The sequence below is a fragment of the Meles meles genome, chromosome 10, assembly GCF_922984935.1.
Source record: "Meles meles chromosome 10, mMelMel3.1 paternal haplotype, whole genome shotgun sequence".
In the NCBI taxonomy this organism is placed as follows: Eukaryota; Metazoa; Chordata; class Mammalia; order Carnivora; family Mustelidae; genus Meles; species Meles meles.
The window spans coordinates 107845115-107872279 of NC_060075.1; the positions used below are offsets into that span (position 1 = coordinate 107845115).

Consider the following 27165-nt stretch of genomic DNA (forward strand, 5'->3'; position numbering starts at 1 on the left):
AACTAAAACTAAAACTATAAAACTCTTTGAAGAAAATATAGGAATAGAGCTTTGTGATGTTCGTTTAGGCAAAGTCTTCTTAGACATGACATCAAATCACAAGCAACGAAAGAAAAAATAAACTGGACTTCATCGAAATTAAAAACTGTGCATTAATGGATGGCAACGGTGATACAATGGGAAAAATTTTTGCAAATCATCTATCTGTATCATAATTTAATTGCTCCCCTATTGACTGTACTTGGGTTGTTCCCAGATTTTTTTGTTCTTTTTCTTAAGCTAGGTTGGCATCATTTCTCCCATTTTACAAGTAAAAAGACCAGAGCTCCAAAAGGATAAGTAAAGTGATTAATAGTGTTCTGCTATGAAAGCACCAGAATTAGTACCTAAATCCACACCTGTAAATTTCTAGTCTTTGCTTTTTCCTTTATAGTAGGTATTTACCCAGTCAACCCAAGAAAGAAGATCTGCCAACTAGGTAAGAATCTTCTGGTTGTTCTGTTAACACTTGATCCTAGAAATTCTTTCCTTCTTTTTTTCTTCTTATGGTCCACACTGACAAATAAGTTATACCTAGGGAAGAGTCCTTTTTTTTTCCCCACTAAATTAAAACTGACTCTCCCAAATACAAGAGTTCTTCTTTCTAGAAGAAATGTCACAGGCATATTAGTACCCAAAATATATAAAAAACTCTAGAGATTCAACAACAAGCCCCAACTTTTTTTTTTTAAGATTTTATTTATTTGACAGAGAGAAAGAGAGAAAGAAAGAGACAGCCAAGAGAGAGAACACAAGCAAGGGAAGGGGAAGAGAGAGAAACAGACCTCCCACTGAGCAGGGAGCCTAAAGCAGGGCTCAATCCCAGGACCCTGGGATCATGACCTGAGCCAAAGGCAGACACTTAATGACTGAGCCATCCAGGCACCCCCCCCAACACCATTTTTTAAAATAGGTGAAGGATTTGAATAAACATTTTCCAAAAAAAGACATATAAATGGCCAATAAACATATGAAAAGATGTTCCGTATCAGTCACTAGGAAAATGCAAATCAAAAGTACAAGGAGATATCAGAATACAATTTTAAAAACTTGTCAAGATATGTGAAACAACTGTCAAGGGTATGGTGAAACTGAAACCTTCATATATTGCTGGTTGGAATATAAAAGTGATGCAGACACTGAGGAAAACAGGTTGGCGGGGCACCAAGGTGGCTCAGTCATTAAGGGTCTGCCTTCAGTTCAGGTCATGATCCCAGGGTCATTGGGCTCCCTGGTCAGAGGGGAGACTTCTTCTCCCTCTCCCACTCCCCCTATTTGTGTTCCCTCCCTGGCTGTCTCTAATAAAATCTTTAAAAAAAAAAAAAAAGAAAAGAGGTTGGTAATTCCTTAAAATGTTAAAACACAGAATTACCATATAACCCAGAAATTCCACTCATAGACACATGCCCAAAAGAAATAAAAACATATCTCATGAAAAAAAAATCTCACGCAAAAACTAAACACAAGTGTTCGAGGAAGTATAATTCATAGTAGTCAAAAACTGAAAGCAACTGAAATGTCCATCAACTGAAAATAAAATGTGGAATATTCATACAATGACATACTATTTTGCCACACACACACAAAAAAACCGATGATACACTCTACAACATAGATGAACCTTAAAAACAGTATGCTTAAATGAATTTAGTCAGCCATAAAAAATATGAATAATATGATCCTATTTATATGAAATGTCCAAAATGGGCAAATCCATGAGATAAAAAATTGGTGGTTGCTAGAGGTGAGAATGGGGACTGACTACTAACAGGCATGGAGTTTCTTTTTGAGACGATTAAAATGTTCTAAAATTAGTGGTAATGGCAGCACAACTCTGAATATACTAAAGGCCGCTGATTGTACTAGTTCAAATTGGAGTATACTGCATGGTAGGTGAATTATATCTCAAAAAATGTTATTTTAAAAACTAGAAAAATTAAATAACATAAAACTGAAATGTTTGTGCTTATTTCCTGTTAGTTCCTTCTGAAACACTGAAAGTTGAGAAAATAAGAGTCATGACTGACTTTTTGCGGATTTTCTCAGGCAAACAAGTTCTAGTCCACTGAGCACATGAACTATGCTTGTCTTCATGTTTCACTGAACCATGGCCTGATACGTGTTTTTGAAGAGAGAAAAAGGAAAGATGGTAAGAAGTAGAGGGAAGGCTTAATACTTGATCTGCACAAAGGCATATTCTTTTGATTGATCCAGCTCTAGTCATGACAAATTTATACATAAGCCAATATTAGACCCTATTAATATCAGAAGGATTTTTTTTTTCAAAGTGTAAAGTGCTGGATATTTTCTTACACAAATCAATTTTATAACATTTGTTGGGTATCTATTTCCTATCACATGTTGTGGTAAGTGCTTAAGAGACATTAAGATTAAAACAGAACCCCATGGGACTTATAATCCAGTGGCTGAAGCAAAAAATAAATATTATGTAAATTCTCATCAAACTACAAAAACCAGAAGCAGAATAAGTCAAAGAATTAAAAAGGGAAAAAGAAGTCCATGTAGAATTCCATACCCAGCCAAAATATCTTTCAAATGGAGACTTTTTCAGACAAATAAAATGGCAGAGCTACATTGTAAGAAACTGTAAGAAATGCTGAAAGCCAGTTCTCTCAGTAGAGGAAAATACATCAAACTTTGGATCTACACAAAGGAATGAGAAGTGTCTGAAAAGATATAAATTAAAGCAGATATACATGATTTTTCTCATTTTTTTCATGTCCATAATTAACATACATAGTCATATATATATACAGAAATAAGACATATGACAAGAATGGTACATAAAAGGAGAAAAATGTGAGCATGCTCTTTTCATATTATATTATACTAGAAGACAGACTGTGATAAATTAAAGATGCATATTATAAAACCAAAAATGAAATCTTTGTGACCATGCGTTAGGCTTAGTTTTGGGGTGGCAAAAAATACATGACTCATAAAAGAAAAAAACTGCTACATTGGACTTCATCAAATTCTGCTCTTCAAAATTATGTGAAGGAAAGGCAAGCCATAGAATGAGAAGAACCATCTGCAAAGTATTTGTATCTGACAAAGAACTTATCTAGAGTATGTACAACTCTTAAAATTCAATAAAACAAATAACTTCACAAAAGATATGAAGAGCAAATAAGCATATGAAAAGATGCTTAACATTATTAGTTATTAGGTATTCACAAATAAAACCACAATGATGTACCACTACACACCCACCAGAACAGACAGCTAAGAACAAAGACTGACAGAAACTGAAGTCTTAGAGAGGATGTGAAGCTACTGAATGGTCATACACTGTTGACTAGGATGCAAAATGGTACCATTTGGAAAACGGGCTGCTTATAAAGTCAAAAATTCACTAACTACACAACACAGCAATCCCACTCCTAATTTATTCATGAGAGATAAAAACAAAAGAACTATATTCAAATGTTCACAGCAGCTTTGTTCATAACAGCCCAAAACTGGAAACAACTCAAATGTTCATCAATTGGGTAATGACAAGCAAATTACTGTATATATATGGAATGTATAAGGAGATGGAATACTACTCAGCAATAAAAAAGAAAAAATGACTCAAACATGCAATAGCATTGACGACTCTAAGTGGAAAGCACACACCAAAAATTACATACAATATAATTCTGTTGATATGAAGTTTAAGAAAGGTAAATTTGTTATTATATATACAAATACATATATTTTTTTATTTTGTTGTTTTTATTTTTGTTCTTTTACAAATTTGTAGATTTATTATATATACATATATATATATTTGTGTGTATACACACACACATACACATACACTAATGTGACAGAAAGCAGAGTAGCAGTTGCCAGGACCCACAGGTAGAGTAGGGGACAAACTACAAAGGGGCCACAGGAAACTTTTTGGGGTAATTAAATGTTCTTTATCATGACTGTGGTGGTGGTTACACAAGTACATCTATTTGTCAAAAGCCATTTAAATGTATATTTAAAATTGATAAATTATACCTTAATAAAACTGTTTTAATGAACAGATGAAACATGTCCAATACCCGGGGGGAGGGGCAACCAACTCAAATTAATGCAAGTCTGAACATGAGAAATCACTTCTGGATGAAATTAATGAAGATGACACCTCAACTATGGCTGGAAGAATGGCCAAGTAGGATTAGCCTGTTGAGGGAAGGGCATAAACTAAAGTGTAGGGAACCTATAATTCCATGTTTTTAAATAGTAAGGAGTCCAGTTTGTACTGTGATCAGCACATTTACTGAGAAATAAGGGAAGTTTGGGTCTGTCTCAGGTAAGGAATCTTAAGTGCCCAGTTCAAGAATTTGATTCTGTAAGTATGTTTTAGAGAAATATGAAGGACTCAAAATGGCACTTTAAGATTAATATGAATCCAGAAAACAGGAGAGGCTTGAAGAGGAAAAACCCAAAGTAATCAGATCCAACATTAAAAACATAAGCAAAGGGGTTTCAAACCAAGTAAGAATAGATAAAGACCGCTACAAAAGGACAAACAGAAAAGACAAAAATTCACAAGAACTGGGGAAGGAGAAGAGATTAAGTATTACTAAAGTTTTGGCACTGAGTGCCTGGGAGCAACTACTGTAACTTAAGATACATGAACATAGACAAATGTCAACAGTTCTTTTTTTTTTTTTTTTTAAGATTTATTTACTTATAACAGAGAAAGATAGCAAGAGAGGGAACACAAGTATGGGAGAGCTGGAGAGGGAGAAGCAGGCTCCCCGCTGATGCTAAGCAGGGAGCCCAATACGGGGCTTGATCCCAGAACACTGGCATCATGACCTGAGCTAAAGGCAGATGCTTAATGACGGAGCCATGAGGTACCCCCCCAAGTCAACAGTTCTTAAAACAAAACACTTTGAGGTGCCTGGGTGGCTCAGTCAGTTAAGCATCTGCTTTTGGCTCAGGTCATAACCTGACGGTCCCGAAACCGAGCCCTGCATCAGGCTTCCTGCTCAGCAGGGAGTCTGCTTCTCCCTCTCACTTTGTGCCATCTCTCCCCTTCTCAAGTAAATAAATGTTAAAAAAAAAAAATCTTTAAAAACAAAAGAAACCAAAACATTACATAATGTTAAAGAACAAAAGACAAATTCATGAAAAATACTTGTTATGCCACAAAGACAGTTAATATCTCTAACATACAGAAAGCTCTTATAAATTAGTAACAGAGGGGTGCCTGGGTGGCTCAGTGGATTAAGCTTCTGCCTTCAGCTCAGGTCATGATCTCAGGGTCCTGGGATGGAGCCCCGCATTGGGGCTCTCTGCTCAGCAGGGAGCCTGCTTCTCCCTCTCTCTGCCTGCCTTTCTGCCTACTTGTGATCTTTCTCTCTGTGTCAAATAAATAAATATAATCTTTTAAAAAAAATCAAAACTTAAAAAAATAAATTAGTAACAGAAATTAATCAAGAAATTAAAACATCCAATAAACAAATTAAAATAAATTCAGTCTTATTAAATAAATGCAAATGGAAAAATAGCGTACCTGACAACTCTAAGTGATGATGGGACTAAGGATATGAGCACTGGCACATTGTTGGGAAACAAAAATTGGCAAAAGCCTTCTGAAGGGCAACATGACACAGTATCAAAATTACAAAGTGTATACCATTTTTGACTCAACAATTTTACCTCCAAGAAATCCAACATATAAGGAGATAAGGGGACAAATGTGCACACCAGCTATTTGCAATAGATAAATACACATCTCAAAAATTTTGAAAATAAAAAACTAGGAGTTTAACAAAATGGACTTGGCCAAACAAGTTATAGTACATCCATACTACAAAATACCAGACGCCAACAAGAACATAGTACAGAGCATGGTGTACAAAGTAGCTGTAATATGTTCCCACAATTCCTAAGATTTACATAAAATCTTTTGTCCCAATGCATACATGCAGAGGAAAATCTAGGAAGAATGTAATTTAAAACCTCAAAGATGATCATCTTAGATGGTTGGATTCATAAAGACTTTTACTCTCTCACTCTTCTGTACTAACTGAAAACTTCCACCTTGAGCCTGTAGTATCTTTGTGAACAGGTGAAAAGTAATGAAGAGCAGTATCAGAAAAAGAAATGACTCCAAGAAAGGTGAAATAATTAATTTAATGTTAGATAAGTTTGGAGAGTCTATAAAATATCTCAATGAAAGTACCCCATGCAAGTGAAAACGCAGAAACAGAAAAGTGGGGAGACTGCAGCCCATTAACTACTTTCAGTTTTCAGTTCCTCTCACTACCTTTTTCATTTCCATTTTACAAATCCCAGTTTTTAAACCAACAAAGGGAAAAAAAGAGAAAGGGGGGGCAAACCAAGAAGCAGACTCTTTGCAGAGAACAAACATGGTTACCAGAGGTTGGGGGTGGGGGTCGGGGATGGATTAAATAGGTGATGCAGATTAGAGCGCCGTTGTTGTGATGAGCGCCGGGTGTTGCAGGGAACCGGTGAGTCACTATCCTGTACACCTAAAACAATATTACACTATATGTTAACTAATTAGAATTTAAATAAAAACTTAAAAAATGAATAAAATAAATTCTAGTTTTTAATCCTCTAATCTACATTTATTTTGTTTCCAAAATATACTAAGAAAACTAGATTCTCTCACAATTTAGATGTGTGGAAATTCAAGGAACAAAAAAAAATCACTACAAACAAGTAATACTTCTGACTCTAGCCTGACACTTACTTTTGCTTCTAACATCCACTTTAAAGTTTACAAATATCTACCTGTAAAACAAAACCAAGCAAAAACAAAAACAACAATAAAAATGTAAGTGCTATTCATAGAAAAAGCAGAGAATAAGAGATCAAAATTATCTAAAATATTAATATTAATATTAATTGTCAACTGATTTTTGAGAAATAGCTATAATTTTTCAGAGTTAGGAAATAAAGCTTGGCATACAGTTTGTTCAGAAAATCTTCACGAAGAAAACATATCACCTATTTTGATTAGTACAGCAGAATGCAAATACAAACACGAGGTCTGAATTTATTCTATTCACACTAGAAGTGACTCCTAGCATCCTCAACTCATTCCAGTAAAGCAGCAGCTGGAAAGAGAAGGTTCTTAAATTCTCTCCTTACCAATCACTTCACCTATCCTAGAGTATATGTGAACCAAAATAGCAAGTAAGTTCCAAGATGCAAGTGCAATCTGTGCAAAGTTGGTTTGCATTAATCTGTGGAGAAAATGCTATTTAAACTGATTCAACCACTAATAAATACACATTAAAATTTGTCCTCCAGGAGCTTACAGTCTAGTAGAGAAAATACAAATGTAGCCAGCCAAATAATGAGAATATTAAGTAGAATTTTTTAAAGCTCTATAACAAAGAAAAAGCAAAGTGCCATAGGAATATAAGAATGAACTTTTTCTACATGAATGGAGCAAGATCTTGAGATGGTTGAATTGGGAGCTGGGTTTTGAAGCAAAGCCTGAAGCAGAGAAGGGGGGAAGAGGGCATTTCAAGGTAAAAGAACAGCAAGAGTAAAACTACAGAGAAATAAAAGTGCCTCTAAAAATAGAATTCTGATAGAATGGGGCCAGTTCATAAAAGGCATTACCTGACAACGCACTGGCAAATCTGGACTGTGGAAGTGACACAATCTGACCAAGACCTTAAGAAAATTCTCCTGAAAAAGAATGAATTGGGAAGAAAGGAATGGAAGAACAGCAAGAAAAGAACGGTAACAGGAAGTCTGATTAAAAACAAAGGCCTAAACTGAGTTGCTGAAAATGGAAATGGGATAAATATTAGTGTTAGAACAAATAAATGATAAAGACTGTGCAGGATGTAAATGTTGGGTAAAGTTTAGTCAGAGAAGGAACAAAACACAAGGCCATCTTGAGAATGAAATAAGTGATTACAGATTTGGAGACTTAAGGCTTCACCTAAATCTCCATTCCTTCTGAGTGTTTCTGCAGTTATTCTAGTATCCTACACATCTGACATTTTAAAAAAACATTTTAAGCATAACATTCACCTAATGATACTCGTGATTTAGTTCTATTAAGCACAAATCAAATCAGCAGCACTTTATGAGTTAACAGGACCTTTTTTCCTTATTCTGAAATGTCTTCATTTTGTATATTTCTGAACACAGTTTTTAGGACAATTACATTCAATAAACCATGACAGAAGTACCCCATACCATACACAAGTAAATACTAGTAACTTCACTTACTTACACCTACCGGTCCACCCATCTTTAGACTCCCAGGGTCGCTATACTGCTCCATAATGGAGGCTTCTGCTGCTTCTCAATGGAAAAGAATCTCACTCTCCGTAAGTTCATAAACAGAACCAATTAACAGTATATATAACAATTTAGTGTCCTGTTTGTAACTGATCTGACTAGAGTGAGTTCAGATCAAGATATCCCACTGCAAAAAAAAAACAAAAAACAAACAAAAAAAAACTGTCAATAACTAAATATAATTAAAGTCTTCAAGGACATGTTTTTAGACTCATAAAAACTACAAGTTAATGAGCCAAAAGAATCTCTAGAAGAATTTGTTTTTCACAATTCTGAAAATGCTGCAAAAAACGGCCATGTAGAATAAATTGATACATAAACACCCAAACAGGAGATGAATTTTAGCAAAACAGATCACTACTTGAAGGGGTCAGCTCCCTTGAATGCCATGACAGTATCAATACCTAGTATCAAGAGCATGTCACTTCAGGGGCGCCGGAGTGGCTCAGTGGGTTGGACCCCTGCTTTCCGCTCAGGTCAGGATCTCAGGGTCCTGGGATCAAGGCCTGAGCCAAGCCCGGCTCTCTGCTCAGCGGGAAGCCTCCTTCTCCCTCTCTCTCTCTCTGCCTACTTGTGATTTCACTCTGTCAAATGAATAAAATAAAATCTAAAAAAAAAAAAAAAAAGCACATGTCACTTCAGTCAACCTAGGGTTTTAATCCAAGCTGACTTCGGAACAAATCACTTGTTTTTTGGAGCTTCAGTTTCCCCATCTATCAATAGAAATGTAGGAGGTGAATGCATGTTGTTAAGTATTTATCAATGCCTGGCACATGGTAAGACCCAAATGTCAGTACCATTCCCTCCCTTCAAAAACAGCTCTACTATACTCTCACATGACAGGAACTAAATAAGACCAAGAAAAATCTTCATACTATGGTTTGAATACTATTTTCAATGTGCATGCATCTCCTTAAAATATCTATACTGACAAGTCATTAATACATAAGGTCCATGCGGGCTGGTAAAAGATCATACTGCTCTTTCTTATAGCATAACACATGGTCTCTATTAAATACTTATACAATCCAGGCCCACAATATTTCATATGCTCAGTAAACTCCATCATCCCTTCATTTACCCATTCAACAATTACTAAGCAATGACTTCTGCCAAATACTATGCTGAACACTAGGAATACAATGGTGGGTTAAGACAGGATAGCTGCCTTCAGAGCTCAAAATCCAGCAGACTATTCATTAAATAACACAGGCCATTAAGACATTGCTAAATTCTTAAAGTAAAACTTTTTGCATTAAACTGGACAAATGTGTTCAATTAACTATTCCTAAACAGTAATAACACACTTGCTGTATTTAAAAATTTTTTAATTTTTCCAATCAGCTATGTTAGGTGTAAATTCTGGGCCCTAAATTTTAAGCAGGACAGCTGACAAACAGATACAATGTGAAAAATCTGAAAACCATACCTCATGACAAATGAAGTTTTTGGACCAAAGAAGGAAAGACTCAGAAGACTTGCAAGTGTCTTACATTTTTTTAAAGTAGTAGCATACAGTCGAGTTTGCTCTGGTTAAACTTGAAGCAATGGATAGAAAGTTATACGGAAGGAGATTTCAGTTTCAATGTGAAGGGTTCTAATAATTCAAACTATTCAATAATAATTCAACCACATTACATTTCCATAATGATCTATAGTATTTCTATACTTTACAAAACATAAAATTTCACTTAATCCTTGAAATAATCCCAAAAAACCTCACAAGTATTTCTCTGTTACAGTTTAGGAAACTGAGTCTCTAAGGGAGAGTCTTGCTAGGATATTGGGGCAAAGCAGTCCAGTCTAGAACTCTCAAGTCCCAAATCTAACAGAAGAGACTGTCTCAAAGTAATGTCTTTCCATGTCTATATGTATTTAGGCACACACCAAATGGACAGCTGTCTGGAATGTTGGCCAAGATACTCTAAAGCTTTGTCCAAATCCAATCCTTTAGAAATACCGGTGGTCAGTATAAAAACCATGAAAAGATTCAGCAACGAATGGTCCTCTAGAATGCAATCTTCATGAAGGCAAGGACTTCAGCTTCCTTCATGAATCTATTCCAGGCCCTGGAACAGTAACTAGCATATGATGTGCTGAGTAAATATTTGCTAAATACAAATAATACTAATCATACATGACACTACTACACGATATATATAAAATACCTGTGACTCTTAAGGGTAGGACCTTGCTGAAGTATCCAGCAACTAAAAATTCAGATAAACACAAACCCAATTTCTTTCTTTTTTTTTTTTTAATATTTTATTTATTTGACAGAGAGAGAAATCACAACTAGGCAGAGAGGCAGGCAGAGAGAGAGGAGGAAGCAGGCTCCCTGCAGAGCAGCGAGCCGGATGTGGGGCTCCGATGTGGGGCTCGATCCCAGGACCCTGGGATCATGACCTGAGCCGAAGGCAGAGGCTTTAACCCACTGAGCCACCCAGGCGCCCCACAAACCCAATTTCTTAAAATTGCATCAAACCCTCAAAACTGCTATCTAAAGTCCTGAGACTTAACCTAGTCAGTTTTCAAAAACAATGTTAATTGCAAAAAACAAACAAACAATTAAAAAATGCAAACCTCTGGCAAATCTAAAATATTTTAACTAAAAGTAAAATGCAAGGAGTGATATAAAGATATATTTGGTGAACTGAGTTATCAGTGTTGATAGACTTTTCCTTAAAGCATCTACTAGCATTTTAAGTGTACTGAACATTGTAAGAATGAAGAGATTTGTACAGCTGCTTTCATTTAAGGACAACTCACAACCAGATCTCTACTTGCATCCCGTCTTGACAAATATTTACTAGGCTGATACTTCAAAGAGATCCGGTAATTTTACAAGTACATGCACCGAGATTCAACATAACGTCTACTCAGAAGTACTTGCATCCACTTGGCATTACTGAAAACTAAGACCAATAGGAAAAACACAACCAGCGAAAAGTCATTTTTTAATATTCTAAACTATAATACACTAAACTACAAGAATTTTCAGACAGCTCAAGAAATAGAACCTCCAAAATACTCAAAAGTTATTTTTAATTAATTTTGCTTAACAGGTATGCATCGATCAATGCTCATACTTTTCCTGAAGAACAGAATTATATAACAAGGTATAACAACTACATAAAAGATTTACTCCAATTTCGCTACGTTAAATTATACCTTTTAAAGATTTCTGAACAATGATGGTGATATTTAAAAATATAGCTAACTTTAAAGTAAATGTAAGTAGTAATTTAATATAATAGTAAACAGTGTAATACTGTAACGGCGAACAAGACCATTCACTTGGTTACACCAATTAATTATACGTTATTAGCAACTGGGTGTCATCACAAACCAACAGTGAAACCACAATCTTGTCATTTTTTTTCTTTTGACACTTAAAAAAACCATTCCACACAAGAATATCACAAAATGAGCATCTTCCTTAAGAATTTAGAGCTGTAAGTTTCCACATAAGCTTTTTTCACATATTAAAATAAACTCTAGAGAAAAGCTGCTCTTTCCATCGCTGTATTCATCGCCTGCAACATGTGCAATCCACATCTAACTCTGACATCAGCAAGTGATTGCGAGTCTCCTCCACAATATGTGGGTCGGTCCCTAAATCTCCAAAGATGAAACCTCTTCAGAGGGCTTTCAAAATTATGACAAATTAAACCACCTCTAGGTTTTCCCAGAGAAACTGCTGGAAATGCAAAGAGCCGTTGAGAGAAACCCCGTTAATATGTTAATGCAACAAGTTTAAAACTCTGGGAACTCTTTCTTCGAAATGTTCCCTGCCCCAGCGAGGAGAACAACTCTGCTGGACCTGTTGCTTTGTCCCTCCACCCCGCTAAAAGGTGTCCTGGGCGCGCGAAAACGCTTCTCCCTACTTGAACCCAGCCTGAAGTTGGGTTTTCTAGCGCCGGTGGCCGACTGGGGCGGCTCGGAAGAGGCCAATCACCACTTCGCCAGCCTCCCGGGGAACAGGTCGGCGCAGCAAAGGACGAACGCCCGGGGGGCGGACTCACCTGATCACGGGGCTGTAGGGGCTCCGGGAGCGGCGCCAGCTGCTGCTGCTGTACGGGCTGGGGGACACGTCGCCGCCCCGCTCGTAGGAGCTGTGGCGGCTGTAGCTGGGGGAGCGGCGGCGGCTGTAGGGGCTCGGGGAGCGCGGCAGCCGCCGAGAGTACGGGCTGCTGCCACCTCCTGCCGGGCTGGGGGACTTGCGGCTCCTCAGGCTCTGCGAGGCCCTGTGGGACACCGGGCTGTCGTCCCGACCTCCCAGCGGACTCAAGGACCGCTGCCGCCGCCTGTAGGCCTTGGGCTCGCTCTTGTCCTCCCGGTAGGCCTTGGGCGGCTCCTTGTAGGCCGAAGGCGGCTCCTTGGACGACTTAGTCCGGCTCCGGTGGGCCTTCAGGTCTCGATCTTTGCGGCTGCTGCTGCTGCTAGACGTGGCCGAGGCGCTTTTCCGGCGGCCGCCGCTGCTGCTGCTGCTGCCGCTCTTGGCGGCCTCGGCCCGCTCCTCGCCGCTGTGGCTGTGGCGGCTGCGGGACTTGGAGGCGTCGCTGCCGCCGCGCTGCCCATCCCGCCGCCGGTGCTCGCGGTGGCGCTCCTTGCTGCGGCCGCTGCTGCTGCGGCGGTCCCGGCGGGGCCTGCGCTCCGACCCCTCCCCGCGCCGCTGGGTGCCGGAGGAGGAGGCCGGACTCCCGCCGCTGCCCCCCGTTCCCCCGGCAGCCGTCGCCGCCGTTGCCGCGCTGGCCCCCCCCAGCAGCAGCCCCTGCTCGGACTGGGAGCTCACATCCTCGTATTCCACCAGCGGGGTCACACCCCCGCCGCTACTAGCACCGCCACCGCCGTCCTGCTGCGGCTGGGGCAGCGAGAAGACCCGACGCTTCTCCGCCTCCTGCCCGGCGCGGGGCCCGCGGCGCCGCTTCTGCCGCCCTCCTGCGCGCCTCTTGCCTCTCGCCAGCCGCTTGACCTCCAGAGGGGGGCCCGGGCTGAAGCAAGAGGAGGAGGCCGCGGCGGCGGCGGCTGCGGCGGCGGCCGTGCCGGGAGCAGCCAGGAAGAGCAGAGGCGGCGGGGGCGGCGGCGGTTGCAGGAGCTGCGGCTGCAGGAGCGGCAACAGCAGCGGCGGCTGCTGAGGGGACAGGAATCGCCTCCGCTTGCGGCGTTCCTCCAACTTCTTCTCCGCCCAGCTCAGGCCCCCGCCTCCCCCCAGCGCCGTGTCCGAGCTGCTCGGCATCGCCTAGAGCCCGCCGCAGAGCGCGGCGCGGGTGCGGCCTCCTCCCGGGTCAGATCCTGGCCATCTCCCCCGCCGGAAACGCGAACTGCGGCGGCGGCGGAGGGACAACGAGCGCCAGGACCGGCCAGAAGACACGCCACGATAATCCGGGTCAGGACTCGGGTCCCTGGGTTCCAGGTCACAGTCGGGTATGCAGCGGCCTCCGGGCCTGAGGGAAGCAGGAATCCAGGTGGCGGAGCTCGCGATCGTGCTCGTCGTCCTATCCTCAGCAGCAAGCACAGCAGATGCGCCGGGCGCTGACCTGCGGGGGAGTCCGGAGTCCTCCAAGTGCCCCCGGGGGTGGGGGAGCGGCCTCGGCCGCGCTCTCGACTCGGGCAGCGCAACGCGGAAGTACCACCTTCGTCTCCGCTTCACTCCATCGCGCCCTGACGTTGGGTGCGAGTTCAGGGGAGGGGAGTGGGCGAGACAACAACACGCCTCCGCCGCCGCCGCCTCCGCCGCGTCGACGTCGTCCTCCTGTGGTGGCGGCGGCACACGGCGGGTGCCTCGGAAGTGGCCTGGGCCTGACAACAACTCCCGGCCTAGGGCCTCGCGCACTCTGCCGCCCGCAGGGACCGGCGGCGGGGCGGGGCGAGGCGGGGGCGACCGGGCTGCGGCTCACGGTTGGGGCAGCGAGTGTGCGGGGCTGGGCGGGGGGCTGTTTCCGGGGAGATAGGGGCGGGGAGGGGGAAGTTTCTGAGCCTGTGGCGGTGGGTACGGGCCCTGACTTTCTTCTTCCTTCGCCGCCGCCGCGAACAGAGGTGGCGGAGCTCCCCTTTCCTCCGCCCCCCCCTCCACGAGGAGGCTCCTGGTGTGCGCGGCCGGCCCCGGCTCGCTCCTCCCCTTCCCTCTCCGATCCTTGTCAAGGAGGAGGGAGGGCAACGGGACTTGCTGGTTGGGCCCTAACCTCCACAACCCCTCCTCGCCTCGCTCTTTCGGCCTTTCCCCTCGGCCCTGACGCAAGGCCGGGGGCGCGCACGCACGTCACGTTCCGAGAAAGCCGAAGGTGAGTGGTGTTGGGGCAAAGGAGGCGGGAACAAAGTTGCCGCGCACCAGCGTGCTCGCTCCCGCCAGAGACGGGCGCGCGGACCGGACGTGGCGTAATGTAGAAACGGCTCCACTTCCGGTGAGGGCGGGACTACATGTGAGGCAGGGTTAAAGAAAGGAGAGGGAGGGTTCGTGTTCGCGTGCTGCTGTCGCTTGAGTCTCTCGCAGTGATCGCACGCCGGTCGTGCATGTTGGGTCCAACGTGGAGTTGCACCGCCCGCCTGTTGAAAGGTCAGGGCAACAGCAAGAGTTTGGGGACTCAATAATTCCGTTGGGGGCCTCCTGGACTGGGTAGTCACCCCATCATGTGCCCTCAGCCAGACCCTGGGGAGAAGAGAGGGCAGCCCGCAAAAGAAGGTGGAGGTGGCAGTGTTTAAACCGCCTTACCTACGCCCAAGTTCGCGGCCCCATCTTAACGTGAAAACACACTTGGGTGTCACAGTCTTGAGCATTAGTAACACTGAAATTCACTTAAAAAAAAAAAAAAGAGGGGGCGCCTGGGTGGCTCAGTGGTTTAGGCCACTGCCTTCGGCTCAGGTCCTGGGATCGAGTCCCGCATCGGGCTCTCTGCTCGGCAGGGAGCCTGCTTCCCTCTCACTCTCTCTGCTTGCCTCTCTGCCTACTTGTGATCTCTCTCTGTCAAATACATAAATAAAATCTAAAAAAAAAAAAAAAGCCTTAACGTTAATTCAGGGAGTAAATGAAACGTCAAAAGGGACTACTGGAAATCCCAGAATTATTACAGCTGCTTGAAGTAAAAATATTTGCTCAAATCAGGGCTGCCCTCTCAGCACTTCACCCACTTTCTCCTTAATGTCTAAACCTGTGGAAGCGCCGAATGTAGCCATTCGGTGTCTTCACATCTAATTTCTTGCCTTACTAAGCTTACCTTTCAGTGATAGACTGGGCTCATGGGATAATTGGCTCTTACTGTGCTTGCAATATCTTCTTTTCTTTCTAAGATTGTATTTTTTAGTAATTTCTACACCCAACATGGGGCTCCAACTTACTACGGGGAGATCGGGAGGAGTCCAGTGCATTACCAACTGAGCCAGCCAGGTGGCTTTCATGTGCTTGAAAAGAAAAGCTAAGGAGTCCACTCAGGGACTACATATAGCAACCCCTTTGCAGGTTTATTTTTTCAGACCGTCAGTTGGTTCTTAGTTCCTAAACACTTGGTACCCATCCATCATTCATGCCCTAGTGTAAATATTTTTAATTGGCTTGACATCCACTAACACTGTATTTCAGACTGGACTAATCAAAGATGAAAATCAGACTAAAGTGAAAGAATGAATACAAAGGGTGTATGTTTGCTGAAGGATAAAGGAGGAGGCAAAGCATTGCCCAGGAAGGTAGACCTGGGTGGGCCACACAGTGGGGGTTCGTGTGCAGCCCGCAGGAAGTGGAAAGGGCATTGAGAAACTGAATAGAAAAGTAAGGGGCAGGGTGCCTAAAACAAATTTCTCTTTGGTAGTATTGCTGCGTGGAGGTCTTATAGCCTGCTAGAGACCAGTTAGCAAGCGGTTTTTTCCAAAAAATAGGATTAACTACTATCATTGTACTTTGAAAAGCCTGGAGTAACAGAAAAGGAAAGCAGAATAAGTTTACTTAGCAGGTTCTCAAATCTGTAACCAATTTCACTTGAGAATGTCATCTATACTTGCGGAAAAACAAAAAACAACCTCGACCCATAATAAGTGGGCAGCTTACAGGCCAGGTTGCAAACAGAAAAGATGTACTAAAATATTTTTAGTAAGGTTTTGCTGCCTACATGTTCTGCAAAGATTCTGTCTTGGGAAGAATGGAAAGGAGGAAGAAACGAAAAATTATGAGCTTCTCAAAGATACCTGCCTACATACGTTGAAATACTAATAATCGAGTTCAAACGAAAAAAAAAAAATGAGAAAGACCTATAAATTAGAAGCCATCTGTTTCTTAAGCATGTCTACTTGTCTTCATATAAAAAGATTTGAAATTGCCATTTGGAATTATATTTTAGTATCTCACTGTTTGTGTGTTATAATTTATTGCCTCCTGATTTAAAAAAAAAGCAGGTGGTAAATTTGTTTTATTTTATTTTATTTTTTTTAAAGATTTATTTATTTGACAGATAGAGATTACAAGTAGGCAGAGAGGCAGGCAGAGAGAGAGAGAGGAGGAAGCAGGCTCCCAGCCAAGCAGAGAGCCTGATGCGGGGCTCGATCCCGGGACCCTGGGATCATGACCTGAGCTGAAGGCAGAGGCTTTAACCTGCTGAGCCACCCAGGCGCCCCTAAATTTGTTTTATTTATCTAACGGTCATATCATACCATATCAGCTGTTCTTAAAGTGTGTCTTGAGACTAAAACCTATTCAGTGACCCATGCAGTCAAATCTATTTTCATAATAAAAAAAACATGATTTGTTTTTATCACTCTCATCTCATGAATTTACAATGGAGTTTTCCAGACACAACATGACATCATCATTCTTCTGGCTAATGGAATGTGTGCTTGTGTGTTCTTATATTTTCTAGAATGTTATACAGTATTAGGTTTCTCAAATGTGAAACATTTGGAATATCTGAATGACTCAATAAACTAATGGATGATTTTACAAAATCTTGAGTAAAACATTCATCAAAGTGCAAGACTGACCAGCAGGCTTTGAAATAACAGTACAAAAAGTTCATTGATAGGATTTCAGATTCCACTTTACATCTAACCTTTAAAAAACTACTGTGGAGGGGTGCCTGGGTGGCTCAGTGGGTTAAAGCCTCTGCCTTCGGCTCAGGTCATGATCCCAGGATCCTGGGATCGAGCCCCACGTCCGGCTCTCTACTCCGCAGGGAGCCTGCTTCCTCCTCTCTCTCTGCCTGCCTCTCTGCCTAGTTGTGACTTCTCTCTGTCAAATAAATAAAATATTAAAAAAAAAAACTACTGTGGAGTTTTGGTGTAGCATAAAAGAATAACCACAGAAAGGCTATTAAAATATTCCCTTGTTTCCAAGGACCTATCTCAGTTCATATATTTTCACCAACACAACATATTGCAACAAATTGCATAAAAGGCAGAAGTGAGAATCAGTTTCAGTTCTATTAAACTAGTCAATAAGGAGATTTGCCGAAATATTAATCCTCTCATTCTTATTTTATTTGTAAAGATAATTAAATGTTCGCTGTGTTAATATATGATGGGGTTATTGTTATTTTGCATGAATACTTTCAAATATTTTCCACTTTTATTTATAATATCAGTAGATATAACTCATATAAATGAAACTCTTTGTGGTCCTCAAAAATTTTTTAAGAGTATAAGAGGATCTTCAGACCAAAACCTTTGAGAAATAGTATACAAAATCGTTAAAATTCTGACTCCCTGCTTTGTGCTTCTAATGATTTCTGCAATGTCTTTCAACACGGTTCCTCCCCTGGAGAATTTGGCTGTTTGACTTTTAATTAGGTTTTTCTCCACCTTGAAAAAAAATCAAGCTCTTGTTATGTCAGTCCACTATTCTTTATCATAAGGAAGATTATCAACGTATTATTGTTAGAAAAACTGAAACAATGGAAATTTTCAATTGAAAAATAAAAACGTAGTGGCTATAATTTACTGAGCACTTGCTCTGTATCAGGCTCTGTACTAAATGCTTTATTTTCTCATTTAATCCTCTCATCAGTACCTAGAAGTAGGGTGACCATAGTTCTGGGCTTATGCCACTTGTTCAAGCATAATAGTTAATATTATCCCCTTTCCATCACATTAAAATTTTCCAGTTTGGACATAAATTATCCTATCATCCCACTTATAAGAATTATTATCCACAGTTTATATATGAGGAAACAGGCATTGATAGATTAAATGTACATTGCTAGTAAATATAGCTCTGGGATCCTAACCCAAATCCATCTAGGTTTATAGTCCAGTCTTTTAAGAATTACAAGATGTTCCTGGGGTACCTTGGTGGCTCAGTTGGTTAAGCGTCTGACTCTTGATTTTGGCTTAGGTCATGATCTCATGGGTTGTGAGACTGGGCTTCTCTCTGGGCATGGAGTCTGCTTGGGATTCTCTCTCTCCCTCTCCCTTGGCTCCTCCCTCTTTTTAAAAAAAAAATTACAAGATGTTTCACAGTGTTATCAGTCCTGAGACTTATACTGAACACAGATATAGTAATAAGTTCCCCAGTACAAAATAGTATAACGCAAAATTTATGATAAAATTTTAAGATCAATTTCACTAGTAAACTCAGAAATAAAAGATGTGCCTCTCCCATGCTCATCTTTCACACAGTTCAGAGCCCATACTGGCTAACAATCCTTTGCAGAAGAGCAATGCTGCCTCTGTGTGTGGTGATTTGGGGGCTGGGGGCGGGGGTGGGGGGGGGGCAGGTGAGGAGGAAAAGAGTTCTTCCTGGTTCAATAAAGCTGAAGGGTTCTTATTTATAGAACAGGAATGGTGGACTGAACTACTAGAGACCCTCCTAATATGGATTCTCCCTGATCATAAGTAACAGAACACTGGTTTGAAGGGGGTATAAATATGCCTGGTGAAAAACTACAACTCCCAGCACTCCTTGCAGATGAAGGACTTAAACGTATTATGCAGTTCTGGCCAATGAAATGCGAGTGGAAGTTATTGGATAAGGCTTCCGTAAATACTTCTTAAAATGGAAGGCAAATTTAAGTGCCCTGTGCCTTTTCCCTTCAGTCTTAGTTTTCTTTACGTCTGGAATTCAAATGCAATACTGGAGTTGGAGCAGCCGTCTTGTGACTACAAAGAAACAAACATGTGCTAAGAATTACTAGGTGAAGGAAGGCCAGAGGGGCCTGTCTCCCTGAGGATATTGTGCATGTGTCAAACCAACCCTGGACAAAAAAGACATAAAGCTGGCAATATGTTTAAGCCACTGCTTTTTCCAGTTTTATTACAGCCAAACTAAATTCTTAAATATTGCGGTGTGACCCATGTTCATTCCACTTCCATGATGGATATCATTAATTAACGACAGCACTCCTTCCTGCACATTCTAAATATGGCCTCAGACTCCATCTCAACATAAGTGCCTGAAACCCACACAGGAGCACATCAGCTACATTGCCCAGCAGCTTGGGCTTGAGAAGGACATGCTCCAAGTGTGGTTCTGTGGCCCTCACCAGAAGGGCAAGCAATTTAGCAGTGACTCTTCAGGATGAAAGGATTTTGAGGCTGCAGGTCTCCTATCTCAGGGGCACCAGTATCCTTTTCTGTAGCACCAGGGCCTCATTTTGGTACCCTAGACTAAGTGCCTCACTCCACTAGGCTGAACTCCTTGAAGCCTTTCCCTGAGGGTAAATCCTTTCCCTGTGTGTCCCTCACCACTCTGGGCTCCCCCATGCCTTCAGACTGAGGTGTCTGCCCCTTCCCAGGATTTGAGAAAGAAGAGAAGGGAGAGCTACGGGAGAAGAACCCTGGCGTTTATACCATGGCTTTTGGAATTAAATTCTTCATTCACTAAGGAAGGAACTGGGAACACAATGCGTGTGGGGACAAAACGTTTGGGGAATTGGTTGGAGGGAAGGTCAAGTTCAGTGATGCTCTTGATGTTAATCCAACCATTACTCACCACTTTGTTCTGAAAGAAGCCTGGGATCGAGAGAGAAAGGTAATGCATTTCAGAATAAGGTAATATTTGTGATAAAATTTTAAGGTGAATTTCGCTAGTAAAACTTTGCAGTAATAGATGTGCTGCTCCCACACTCATGTCTCACATGGTTCAGAGGCCCATTACCAACAGATCAGAGATAACAGCAACTAAACCAGGTTTCATGCCTGTCCTGGAGCAACTTTTGTAATGATCTGGGGATGAAAAGATGCTCAGCATTATTCGCAATTAGGGAAATTCAGTTAAAAACCATAATGAGATACCACTTCGAACACAAGGGTGGCTATTATAATCAATAGACAAGTTTTGTTGAAAAATGTGAAGAAAATGGAACCCTTGGATCCATTGCTGGCAAGAATGTAAAAATGGTACAGCTGCTTCGGCAAACAGTTTGGCAGTTCCTCAAAATGTTAATCATAGAGTTTCAATGTGACCCAGCAATTGTACCCCTAAGTAGATACCTATGAGTAGTGAAAACATATCTCCATGGAAAAACTTGTACATAAATGTTTATACCAGCATAATTCATAATAGCCAAAAAGTAGAAAGAACCCAAATGTCCATTAATAGATGAACGGAAAAACAAAAATGTGACATAGTCATACAATATAGTATTTGTCAGCAATAAAAAGGAACGGACTTCTGATGCATGCTACAACACAGACGAACTTTGAAAGGATTATGCCAAAATCAGTCTTAGTTTCTGTCTTTTAATTGTCACCCAAGTTACAAAGTAGACAGTATTTTTAAAATTTTGTTTTTAAGTAATCTCTACACCCAATGTGGGACTTGAACTTAAAATCCCAAGATCAAAAACAAACAAACAAACAAAAAAGCCCCAAGATCAAAAGTTGCATGCTCTGTGGCCTCAGCCAGTCAGGCACCCCAAGGTAGACAGAATTATTCCCATTTAACACTTAAGGGAAGTACAGCTCAAAGAGATTAAATTGTCTACAGCCACAGAAACAATAATATGAAATTGGAATGTTAATGGAAAATGTATTCTTTTTTATTTTACGATTTATTTATTTATTTTAGAGCGTGCACACAAGTGGGGGTGGGGGCAGAGGGAGAGGGAGGGAGAGACTCTCAGACAAACCCCCACCGATGAGGGAGCCAGATATGGGACTCGATCTCACGACCCATGAGATCACAACTTAAGCCAAAATTGAGAGTCCAACACTCAACCGACTGAGCTACCCAGGTGCCCCCCTGCAAAATGCATTCTAAACACAAGTAAAAACACTTCTTAAGACAGTGTTTTTTGGTGTATAGCCAGCCACGCAATCCTTTCCTTTTCCTCTACTCTGTCCTCAGTGACCACACAAATGTCATCCATCTCTTCTTCCTCCCTCCTCTTGGTACCTGGCCTTCTTCCCAGTGACCTGAGCATAGCTAGGAATTTCTAGTGGAAATCAGGGTATTGTAAAGCTGGAAAGAATCTTTAACGTTGAACTCAATCGCCCCATACTCTCTTTATTGATAAAAAACTGAAATTTACACAAATGAAATGTCTTGTTTAAGGTCCTACTGCTACTTTGTATTAGAAATCCAGGGTTTTTTGGTCTCCCAAGCAGTACTCTTTACATGAGACTCACATTTTCAAACTCACTAGTGGTACTCAAAGACATTCCAAGGGGCGTATGTGCTGGAAAAGTTCTGAGAAATTAGTGGTCAGATGCTCAACTTCATACCTCTAAAATTGACCTGCTTGAGAACGTTCTCGTGGTCAAAGGTCTCTTGCAGGTTCTCCTCCTTCCACTTTACAAAACAAAGATAACACCCCTCATTCTGTAATCCTAAGGACTCACTGCCCAAAAGCTAAGAACAAAGACAAAACAAGCCACAAATCAAAACACTAGTGTGAGGAAGGATTTTTAGATAAAGACAACCTGTCTAATTATAGTAGTCGGTAATATATTTCTATGGACAGAAGAATTAATAGGGGGCATATGAACTAATGTCTAAAAATGATTAATCCAGGGGCGCCTGGGTGGCTCAGTGCGTTAAAGCCTCTGCCTTCGGTTCGGGTCATGATTCTGGGGTCCTGGAATCGAGCCCCGCATCGGGCTCTCTGCTGGTCAGGGAGCCTGCTTCCTCCTGCTTGCCTCTCTGCCTGCTTGTGGTCTCTGTCGGTCAAATAAATAAATAAAATCCTTAAAAAAAAAGATTAATCCAAACATGAAATATTTTTGCTGTTTTGATCAATTGTATATTACTGATAGTCAAAATTTTGCTTCACACTAGGAGAAACATTCTAACCTTCATAAATTTCTACTTCTTTTTTTTTTTTTTTAAAGATTTTATTTATTTATTTGACAGAGAGAGAGATCACAAGTATGCAGAGAGGCAGGCAGAGAGAGAGGAGGAAGCAGGCTCCCTGCGGAGCAGAGAGCCCGATGCGGGGCTCGATCCCAGGACCCTGAGATCATGACCCGAGCCGAAGGCAGCGGCTTAATCCACTGAGCCACCCAGGCGCCCCATAAATTTCTACTTCTTTACATACTTTTATAGCAGTGTGTTAAGGTGATCAAAACTTTTTTATTTTACATTTTTATTATTAAAAACTTTAAAGCAAAACTGTAAGTATATTACATTAGGACAAAATTATGTGAGAGAAGTTGAATGAAAATATAAATTCAAAGAGAAAGGAACATTGTAAAATTCTGCCTATTGAAGGCTGATACAGTTTTTCTAAAAGAATGATAGTGGGGGCCGGGGGCTGGCTGGCTCAGTTGGTAAAGCAGGCAACTCTTGATCTTGGGGTTGTAAATACCAGCCCCACCTTGGGTGTAGAAATTACTTAAAAAGAAAATCCGACAAAATAAACAAACAGAAGAATGATAGTGGGTGTCAAATAGCTATCATTTGAGAGTCTTTTAGATACACAGAAAGTAATCTAATAGTTTTATTGTTAAATATTAATATTTATAGGGGCGCATGGGTGGCTCAGTCAATTAGGACTCAAATGAGTCTCAAATGAGACTCTGACTTCTAGTTTCAGCTCAGGTTGTGATCTCAGGGTCCTGAGATCAAGCTGCAGGTCGGACTCCGTGCTCAGCGGGGAATCTGCGTGAGGTCCTCTTTCTCCCTCTCCCTCTGTCTCTCCCCCAGCTCTGTCTCTCACTCTCTCAAATAAATAAATAAATCTCAAAAACATCAATGTTAACATAATATACAGAAAATTGCCTCCTTTGCAAATATTTAATTTTAATTTATAATGAAAGAACAATGTTAATATTAAAATGTGCAAAGGTATATAGAGGGTTTCAAAATATTTTAGGAAGTACAAGCAGAAAAACCTGAAGGCTACTGTTACAGACAATCCTCTATAGTATATTGATGACTCATAAAAATCCATTACCATTGTAGAAGAAAATCCTCAAACCATCTGCTAATTTTTAACGCGTTAATATCATTTCTACACATAAAAGAAAGCATAATATTACTTTCTTTTAAAAAAAAAGTCTGGAAATAACAGAGATTTTTGCTCACACCCCCAAATTTTGCAACATTTTCTTACACAATATTCTCAGGCACTGAGGCAGCAGGTTGCTGTATAATAAGATTTCTGTTTAAAACCCTTCTTAATATGGACTGTTAAAAATTAAAAAAAAAAACGCTGAAAAAATAAATAAAATGGAAAAAAAATATGGACTGCTTGTGTGAGAAGGTGCTAACACTTTCATGGGATTCATATTCTTTTGCATGATCTGATTGCTCCATATTTATGTTGTTATCTCTGTGCAAACTCTGCACTTCGGTCACAGACAACTTCTTTTCAGCTCTTTGAAAGTCCTGTACCTCTCTCAGCTCCGGGCCCTCTCATGGGCTGTCTCTTCTATTTGGAATACTCACCCCAACTCCTACCTCTCAAGTATGTCTGATTTTTACATATCTAAATTTTCTGAAGCTTTCTCTGACATCCCCTGCCACTCCCACCACAAAGGTTGGGTTAAATGCCCCTTCTTTGTATTCCTGACGAATAGTGTCCTTCTCCACCAAGCTTGTACTGCAATCATCTCTTTCCTCATTGATATCCTCCAGTAGACTGTAGGGTCCAAGATAGTAGGGACAGTGTCTACTTTACTCACCATCCTATTAAGGCCCACTCTACGTATGGTACCGAGGTGCTTAATGGATATTGGGAAAATTAATGAATGGCTGGGTTGATTTTTCTGATTTGTCAATTAAAATAATGCCACTGAAAATTAACAGCTACTCTAAAAATCTCAAGTTAAAAAGGAATTTGTTGGAGACACGTAAAGGACTCATGAATTGACAGGAAGCTCTAACGCCAGGGCTTGAAAATCTAAAGACCCAGATAAGTCCAGACCACAAGAAAGCTGGAAAACGTTAGCAGGACTAGCTGAGGAAGGACATGACCACTTCTGTTGTAGGGCACTGCTGTTTGGCGGTAATCTCCCCACCTCTGTGAATTAAATCTCATCCCCTCTTGATCTTTGCGTCATTGGCTCAAGATTCAAATTTCTGAAAAAAGTGATCATTGGCTAAAGCTCATGCGCCCATGCAGGGTGCTAGGGGATATGGCCCCTTCCACTTCCAGAATGGGAAGGAGGGCCTGCCTGTCGGTAAGACAGTAGAGAAATTTCCACAAACAGGAAGCAGGGATGGTTATGGTGCGGCCGAGCTAGTCCAGCTGTCCATTACAGCTGTCTAGAACTAAAGCAAAGTATGTGTTCCCATACAGAGCAGTTTGTTTTGGTACCATGTGTGTATTTGCGGCATCTAGAATAGCTTAAAAAGTAATGAAACGCAAGAATTGAGCGTGATGTTTTCAGAGAAACATAATCTTCATTCTGTCGTCAAATGGAATATTCAGTAATTCAGATGTGTTTATGCTAGAAGTTTTACTTAATGAAGAGCTCAGTTAAGGCTAGAAAGAGATATTACAAAATAGACACTTAAAACCTCAACTGAAAAGAACTTCAAGTATTTGGGTTGCATTACAGATAGGTTATTTCCTGCTACATTCTCGATTGTAGCCCATGGTTCTCCCTTTCTGTGGAAACAGGCATCAGCCTAGAAATCCAAAGGACTCTGAAAATCACTCAACAAAGTTAAAAGTGTTGGTCTGAATTTTGAGGAAAACTTGCGGTTAATATTTACTAAGAACCAACAAGAATTCAGGCTTATATAAACAAGATGAAGAGTTTTTCTCAGATATGGAAGAAATGAACCACCTAAGAAAAAAAAGTTTAGTATAAACCTGAAGAACCAGGGATGAAGAAGAAGTATATGTCCACATAAAAACCTGCACAATCAGTGTCTACAGAAGCTTTATTCATAATTTCCAAAATTTGGAAGCGCCCTAGGTATCCTTCATAACTGAATAGGCAAGCCATCTGTGGTACATCCATTCAATAGAACATTACTCAACAATGAAAAGAATTGAGGTATCAAGCCATAAAAGACATATAGGAAACTCAAGTGCATACCACTAAGTGAAAGAATCCAGTTTGAAAAGGCTGCTTAAGGGCATCTGTGTGTCTGTTAAGGATCTGCCTTCAGCTCAGGTCATGATATCCGGGATCCTGGGATGGAGCCCCAAGTTGGGCTCTCTGCTCAGTGGGGAGTCTGCTTCTCCCTCTCGGTCAGTGTGCTCTCTCTCTTCCCAGTAAATAAAAAACCTTAAAGGAAGAAAGAAAAGGCTACCTACTATAGGATTCTAACTATATGACATTCCGGGAAAGGCAAAACTAGAGATAGTACAAAGATCAGAGGTTCTGGGGCGCTTGGGTGGCTCAGTCCTTAAGCATCTGCCTTCAGCTCAGGTCATGATCCCAGGGTCCTGGGATCAAGCCCCACATCAGGCTCCCTGCTCAGCGGGAAGCCTGCTTCTCCCTCTCCCACTCTCTCTCTTGCTGCCTGACTCTCTGTGTCAAATAAATAAAACCTTAAAAAAAAAAAAAGATCAGAGATTCTTAGGGGAGGGTGGGATGTATGTAAGTAGAGAAAGGAATATTTTTAAGGACGTGAACTGTTGGGACACCTGGGTGGCTCAGTTGGTTAAGCATCTGCTTTCAGCTCAGGTCATGATCCCTGGTCCTGGAATCAAGTTCCACATCAGGTTCCTTGCTCAGTGGGAGGCTCCTTGTCCTTCTGCCTGCCGCTCCCCCTGCTTCCTGCTGGTGTTCATGCACACTCTCTCGCTCTCTCTGACAAATAAATAAAATCCTAAAAAATAAACAAAAAAAAGGTAGTGAACTGTTCTGTACGATACTGTAAAGGTTGGTATGTGTCATTATACATTCATCAAAATCCATACACATGTGCGACTCAAAGCATGAACCCAACGTAAACCATGAACTTCAGTTAATAATAACGAATCCACACTGGCTCACTAGTTGTAATGAAAATACCATTGTATGGTAGTGAAATACCATTGTTGTAATGAAAGTGTTAATAGAAGAAACTAAAGGGTAAGGAATATATGGGAACTCTCCGTCTTGCTCAATTTGCCTGCTAAAAAAACTGCTCAAAATAATAAAGTCTTACTTTTTTTAAAAAGAGAGAGGCACATGCAAGTGTAACTTTGAAATACTATAAATGTCTTAGCTACGTCTATCATAGTATCGACCATCCTAATAAAAACTGATTGGTATTTTCTTCATAAGTAGCAGGTGAAAACATGCTGAGGAATAAAAATGAAGTAGAGGGACATAGACACACAAGAAAGTATTTACTGACGGGGTGAGCCAGCCCCCAAGGTGAGCCCCAATGATCCTCACATCCCTTTTATTGCGGTTTTAAGCCCCTAAATTTTGCAGTATTTGTTATGCAGCAATAGATAACTAATACAATGCCTATCAACGAGGATTAAATCAATGGATCCACATCACAAAGTAAAAATCCTA

General features: G+C 41.2%; 1 protein-coding gene across 3 annotated transcripts in view; it reads right to left on the reverse strand.

Moving 5' to 3' along the window:
• The window catches only part of CDK13 (cyclin dependent kinase 13), a 135331-nt gene extending 121752 nt beyond the window's left edge, over positions 1-13579 (reverse strand). For all 3 annotated transcript variants that reach the window (XM_046020096.1, XM_046020097.1, XM_046020099.1), the window contains exon 1: positions 12366-13579. In XM_046020096.1, the coding sequence (XP_045876052.1) occupies positions 12366-13579 (1214 nt within the window). The remainder of the gene's footprint in view (positions 1-12365) is intronic.
• Positions 13580-27165: the final 13586 nt, after the last annotated feature.